The sequence below is a fragment of the Camellia sinensis genome, chromosome 10 (assembly GCF_055761805.1).
Source record: "Camellia sinensis isolate YWXY chromosome 10, ASM5576180v1, whole genome shotgun sequence".
NCBI lineage: Eukaryota > Viridiplantae > Streptophyta > Magnoliopsida > Ericales > Theaceae > Camellia > Camellia sinensis.
The window spans coordinates 119,595,512-119,602,404 of record NC_138970.1 but is presented as its reverse complement, the minus strand read 5'-3'; the positions used below and the strand labels follow the sequence as shown (position 1 = coordinate 119,602,404).

General features: G+C 32.4%; 1 protein-coding gene across 1 annotated transcript; it reads left to right on the top strand.

The window, feature by feature from the left end:
* Positions 1 to 228: 228 nt before the first annotated feature.
* On the top strand, positions 229 to 1,505 carry LOC145800654 (uncharacterized). Its single transcript, XM_082890371.1, has 2 exons — positions 229 to 910; positions 1,108 to 1,505. The coding sequence occupies exons 1-2, from the start codon at positions 229 to 231 to the stop codon at positions 1,503 to 1,505; spliced, it is 1,080 nt and encodes a 359-aa protein (XP_082746497.1).
* The last annotated feature ends 5,388 nt before the right edge of the window (positions 1,506 to 6,893 follow it).

Genomic DNA, 6,893 nt, shown 5'->3' with positions numbered 1-6,893 from the left:
TGTTCTAGAAGAGATAGGAGTATAAAAGATTTGAATGAGTTTATAGATAAATGTACGGTGTCTGATTTACCACTATTGGGCAAAAAGTTTACTTAGTGCAATTCAGCAGATGGGGAAAGGTGGAGTAAAATTGATAGGGTCTTAGTTGATCCAAGATGGCTTGAAGTGTTTAATTTAAAGCTATGGGGATTACCTAGAGTAGTCTCGGATCATTGTCCTTTACTGTTAATGGAGGATGAGAGAGACTGGGGTCCTAGACCATTTAGGGTTCTCAATGCATGGTTTTTACATAGAGACTTTCAAGCTTTTGTGGAAAATAGTTGGAAAGAGGCTAATGTAGTAGGTTGGGCTGGGTATGTATTACGTAATAAGTTGAAGACTCTGAAATTAGGTCTAAAGAAGTGGAATGTGGAGATATTTGGGAATGTGATCAACAAATTGAAGATAGCAGAGGCAGATTTGCATCCATTTGATCTTCTGGCTGAGGATAGAGACCTTAATGACTCAGAAAAAGCAAAAATGAGAGAAGTCAGAGAAGAGGTGTGGAGATTGAGTAGAATGGTGGAATGGATGTGGCTCCAAAAATCAAGACTTAACTGGGCAATGAAAGGTGATAAAAATACAAGTTTTTTCCACGTAATGACAAAACGTAGACAAGCAAGAAATGAAATTAGCTCTATTACAGTGGAGGAGGTGGTGTTTGAGGATCCTTGTCATGTGAAGGCTAAAGTACTTGAGCATTTCATTATCCAGTATTCTGAACATTGGGCATCAAGACCTCAATTAGGAGGGTCTTTTAAATCAGTGGCAAGAACCATGGAGTTTGGTGTGTTGGAAGTAGAGTTCACAAAAGCTGAAATAAGAGCAGTAGTGAAGGAATGCAATGGAAATAAAGCACCTGTGCCAGATGGTTTTAATATGTTATGTTTTCAAAAGTTTTGGAAAATAATAAAGGGTGAGGTGTTAAACTTTGTAAAGGAATTACATAGGAATGAGAGATTGGTGAAGGGGATCAATAGCTCCTTCATAACTCTTATACCTAAGAAGGAAAAGCCAATAGGGCTATCTGATTATAGGCCTATAAGTTTGGTGGGGTCAATTTATAAGGTCCTAGCCAACTATTGGAAAATAGGTTGAAAGCAGTACTGCCTCACATAATCAGTGAAACACAGTTAGCATTCTTGAGTGGAAAGAATATACTAGATGGTGTGTTAATTACTAATGAGATTGTTGATGGGTGGAAGGCAACAAAGAAGACGGGAGTGGTTTTAAAAATAGATTTTGAAAAGGCATATGACTCCATTAATTGGAGCTACTTATTCTCTATGTTATCTAAGCTTCGGTTTGGATCTAAATGGTCCAGTTGGATTAAGGAGTGTGTTTCAACTGCAAGGCTATCAGTGCTTGTCAATGTATCACCAACTGAAGAATTCAGTCCACAAAGGGGACTAAGACAAGGGGACCCAGACAATGGGACCCTTTGTCCCCTTTCTTGTTCAATATAGCAGCAGAAGGACTTCATATTCTCTTAACCAGAGCTCGGGATTTAGGACTAATTAATGGAGTGAATGTAGGGTCAAATGGTGTTGTGCTTTCCCATCTCCAATTCGCAGATGATTCATTGTTATTTTGTGAAGCTAAGGAGGCAGAGGTGAGAAATTTGAAAAGAGTGTTAAGGTGCTTTGAGATCATGTTTGGTTTGAAAATAAATTACCATAAAAGTGATGTATGTGGCGTGGGTGTCTCAGATGATGTTTTGGATGGTTTTGCTTCATTACTTAGGCCTCGTTTGGGAACAGGCTAATTTAGTAACTTTTTGGCTATTTAGCTAAAATTTGAGCTAAAAAAAACTAGTATGTTTAGGATAACTTTTTGGCTTTTTACGAAAAGATGTGTGAAAAGTAGAGAGAAAAGAGAATCTTTGACTTTTTGATATGGGTTGTTGGCTTTTTGGCTAATTTAGTAACTTTTTGACTTTTTGACTAAAAGGGAAGGTTCCTAAACGAGGCCTTAATTGCAGAGTTAAATCCTTACCCTTTACTTATGTTGGGCTGCCTTTAGGGGCTAACCCAAGGAAGAAAGCCACAAGGAAACCTACTTTAGATAAAGTTCGAAATAGGTTGGCGGGTTGGAAAAGGAAGTTATTGTCTTTTGCAGGAAGGTTAACACTTGTCAAAGCAGTAACTTCCGCTCTTCTAGTGTACTATTTGTCTTTGTTTAAGATGTCTGTGGAGGTAGCTAAAGAATTTGATAAACTTCAAGCTTCATTTTTATAGGGAGGGTCGGAACTTCAATTATGAAAGAAAGGCTGTATCAAGAGAATGGAATCTTTCATTCAGAAGAAGGTTACATGATTGGGAAGAGGTGGATCTTGCAAGTCTGTTAAGTCATCTTATGTTAGGTCCTGAAGTGAAACTAGGGCAAGTTGATAAATTTGTTTGGTCAGGAGATGCCTCTGGTGAGTTCTCTGTATCATCATTATACAAATCTTTTGTGCATAGTCCTGGGCCATCTTTGAGAATAAGTAAATTGGTTTGGATAAATTACATTCCTCCTAAGGTACAAGGATTTGGGTGGTTAGCTTGGAAGAAGAAAGTCAAGACAAAAGAGTTCCTTCATAAAGTAGGTGTTCTTAATGGGAATGTGTCCACTATATGTGTTTTTTGTAAGAGTGACAGTGAATTTGTGGATCATGTGCCCCTTTGTGTGGAAGGTCTGTGCTAATATGTTGAATTGATGGGATGTTCAGGGTGCTATACCAGGTTCGATGGATCAACTTTTGTTATGGTGGGTTAGGGAAATCATGAGGAAGATAGAAAGGAAGATTTGGAAGGCTGTCCCACTAGTTGTATTATGGTCTGTCTGGAAAGATCGTAATGAATGTGTGTTCAGAGCTGTTACTCCAAATCTGATCGAGTTATGTGAGTTGATCAAGATTAGGATTGTTGTGTGGATGAAATTACTATTGAAGGATTTTAACTTTTCAATTCACGACTTTAATTTCAATCTTACACAGATCAGAAGGTGCTTGGTAAATTGGCAATCTAGCTGAGTTCTTAGTCCAACAGGTGTCTTATCTTCTTGTTGTTCTGTTTTGGGCAGCAATAGTCAGGTGTTCAGTAGCAGTATTGCTATTTTCATGAGGAGCTTTGGGCTGCTGCTAGTGTTGTTATCTGTGTTCTGTGTTGTTTGTTTCTCACCAACATTGGGTGGTGCTAGCAGATGATTGGGTAGCCTTCGCGATGCCAATCTTGTTGGGATGGCGTAGGTTACTGTGATGCTTATTGCACCCCTCCCTCTTTTTGATGCATCTTTTGTAATAGTCTATTTATTCATCAATAAATTTCTTTTTTTTTTTTGGTTGATCAAAAAAAAAAACTCTTTAGTATAATTTTTTCAAATGTGACACTCCAATGTAGTGGATAAATGAGTCATTACACATAAAAAAGAACTAAATGGATCACAAGAAAAAATATAGGACTATATGGATTATAAGTTCAAAATATAGGACTTATTGATCAATTTCCCTAAAATGTAATATATCCTTTTTTAAAAATTAGTTTTTATTTTTATATTTTTTGTTTTTCGTTTCTATTAAAAAATAATAGTTGTGAAAAAATATATAAACAACGAACAAATAAATATGCATACGAAATGTGTTGATTTTTTTTTATGTCTTTTATATGAAATGTACTCAGTGTGTTTTGTTTCAGTTTTTTAAATTCAATTTTCTAAAAATTGAGTTTTTTATTTTTCAGATTTTTTTGTTTTTAGTAAATATTTTTAAAATTTTAAGAAATGTTTTAATTTTTTTAGATGCACTTTACTTAGATATATCTAAATAGTAAAATATTTGTGAAAAAATATTTTAAAAAATTAATAAATATATAAAAATATGAAAAATGCACTGAATTTTCTTTTTTTTTTTAATTATATTTTTGGTATTTAGTGAAGTTTTTAAAGATTTTTTCACAAATATTATATTTTTTAAGTGTATTTATGTTAGGTGTGTCTCAAAAAAATTAAAAAAAATTGCTTAAAATATTAAAAAAATCATTGAAAAAAATATAGAAAATAAAAAAGTAAAATTTTTTGAAATGTGTTTTCTGGAAACCAAAACCAAACAAGCTGACTATTTTTTATATTTTTTGAATACAAAAATAATAGCACCTTTTTATTCTTTTTGGATATGAACCTTTTCATTATCTGGCATTAAATTTGAATTTTTTAATAAAAATTTTCATGATATGCTAATACATGTATAAAATTACGATATATTACGACGTGAAATGCATACCATCTTAAGTGTAAATATCTCATGGCAAATTTTTGTAGATCTTACAAGTATAAAATTTTTAGGAAAATGTCTCGTAGCTCAAATTTTGTAGCTCAAAAGTGGCTCAAATAGTCAAAACGACGTCGTTTTGGCCATTTTTATGTTGTTCTGTACTCAAAACGATGTCGTTTTGGCCATTTGAGCCACTTTTGAGCCACAAAATTTGAGTTACGTAGCATTGTTGAAATTTTTATGACATATTTTTACATGCTATAAATATATAAATCAATAACTTACATGGTATATATGTCATTAAAGATAAAGCATTAATGACTTATAAAAAAAAATGTCATAGAATACATTAACTACGACACGCATTAAATGCATGCCGTAAACGTAAAGTCGAGAATAGCCAATTTTGTTATAGTGACAGAGATGTGAGAGAAAGTATTGAAGAATTTCATAAAATGAGATATAAATATAAGACAAAGGTATATGATTCACTGGTGTGAAGTCCACATATAGTAACTATTTTTTGTTTCTAATTTATATCTTATTTTGTGAAATTTTTGTGTACTCCTAGCAAATCTACTTCCATTGCCCTTTTGTCTAGAATCACAAAATAGCAACGTGCATTCTGTCTGTATCTTTCCTAGAAAATTTCTTGATTACTATCACTTGAAACCAAACATCTTATCTTGAATAGTAAGACACCTCCTCTTCTTGCACAATGACAAACCCATTCACTGGGAAGCCAATTTCAAACACTCATATCCTAGATTCACATGTTACATATTCATCTGCCACGTAACCCCACTCCACTCCCTAATCCAAAATAAATAAATTTAAGAAAGTGTTCATCAATTCCACTCCACTCCCTTAGGTCATCTCCAATGGTTTATTAATTCTATCATCAAATTCATAAAAAAAATAACATTTTTTCTGTTCCAATAGTTTCATTAAATGAGTATCAAATTGAGAATATAAAAATCTTTCACCAAATTGAGGATGCCTGTAAGCTTTCATCAAATCACTGTTTATAGACGTTAGATTTTCACCCCCGGATGACCACTTCTAGACAAAAATTTATGAAAAAAATACACTAGCCAATCGATTAGCCGGACACTACCCAGTCGTCAGCCTGAATGTCCCCTGATGACCACCCATATGCAAAATTTTGTGAAAAAAATATATTGACTGGTTGACTAACCGAACATTCGCTCAATCGCCCGCCCGATTGATCGGTATTTTGATGAAAGCTCAAAAATTTTCATTAAAACCCTTAATATCAAATGGAGTTTTTATTCAAATTTAGTGAAAAAAAAAAGATGCACTTCATAAAAAATAAAAATAAAAAAATTGGCAACATCAATTTTTTGATTTACCCTTTTTATTGTTCCATTTTAGGAGAAATTTTTGTATGTCAATAAAGTATTACGTAGCACTATCTTTCACTAATTACAAATATATATGCTCACTATTATTCTTCAGACACTCAATATACCCTATTATCAAATGAATCACACTAGTAGAAGTTACACGTGTCACAAAAATTTCTCTCATTTTAGGGGGAGAAAAAGACATGAGAGGGAGAGGGGAAAGGGAGAGAGAAAACGGGGATCAAATCTTGGGGCTTTTTTCATATTAAGCCTATTTTGTATCTTAATTCCCAAACTAGGCTTAGTTTGGACGGAATTCCCAAACTAAGTTAAAGCGCTATTACAAATCGCGCTTTCACTGTTTGGAGCCCAAAAAGTGATGAATAGTGAAAGCGCTATTGCAAATCACGCTTTAAATTAAGAAAGCATGGTTGCAAATCACGCTTTTAACATAAAAAAATTTTCTGAATAAAACGCTATTTTAAATAGCGCTTTCACTCTGCATTCGTTTTCTGAAGAAAACGCTATTTGAAATCGCGCTTTCAATATAATTTTTTTTTCTAAAGAAAACGCTATTTGAAATCGCGCTTTCATTGTTGATAAATACAAGCGTGGATTGAAACCACACTTTCACTGTTCATTTATTTATTTATTTATTTACTTTAATATTTTGTTTTTTTTCCTATTCGCATTGTTTTGGTGATAATGTAGTTCATAAATTTTTTTTGGCTTTACTAAAGCCATTGTCATGTTGAAATTTTTTTTTTTTTTCTTTTGTCTTTGTTTTGGTTTAGAATGTGTAATTCAGAAATTTTACATAATATGGGAAAAACCTCTTCTTTTCATATATTAATTTGTGTTACATCATATGAGAAAAGCCTCTTCTTTATATATTAATTTTACATAATATTTTTAACTAATTACCAAACATTTGGGAATTAAGCCAATTTATATATCATTTAAATTTTTATGGGAAAAGCCTCTTTTCATATATTAATTTTACATAATATTTTTCATATATATAATTTTAAAATCATGTTCATTTAGATATTATTAAGTCAATCATGTTCATTTACAAAATTCATGCTTTCACTGTTCACTACAGTAAGCATGGATTGAAACCACGCTTTCACTGTTCATTTAAATTATATTTAATTTTTTTTTGTAATTTTTTTTTTTTTTTTTTTTTGTCATTGTTTTGGTGATAATGTAATTCATAAATTTTTTTTTTGCTTTAC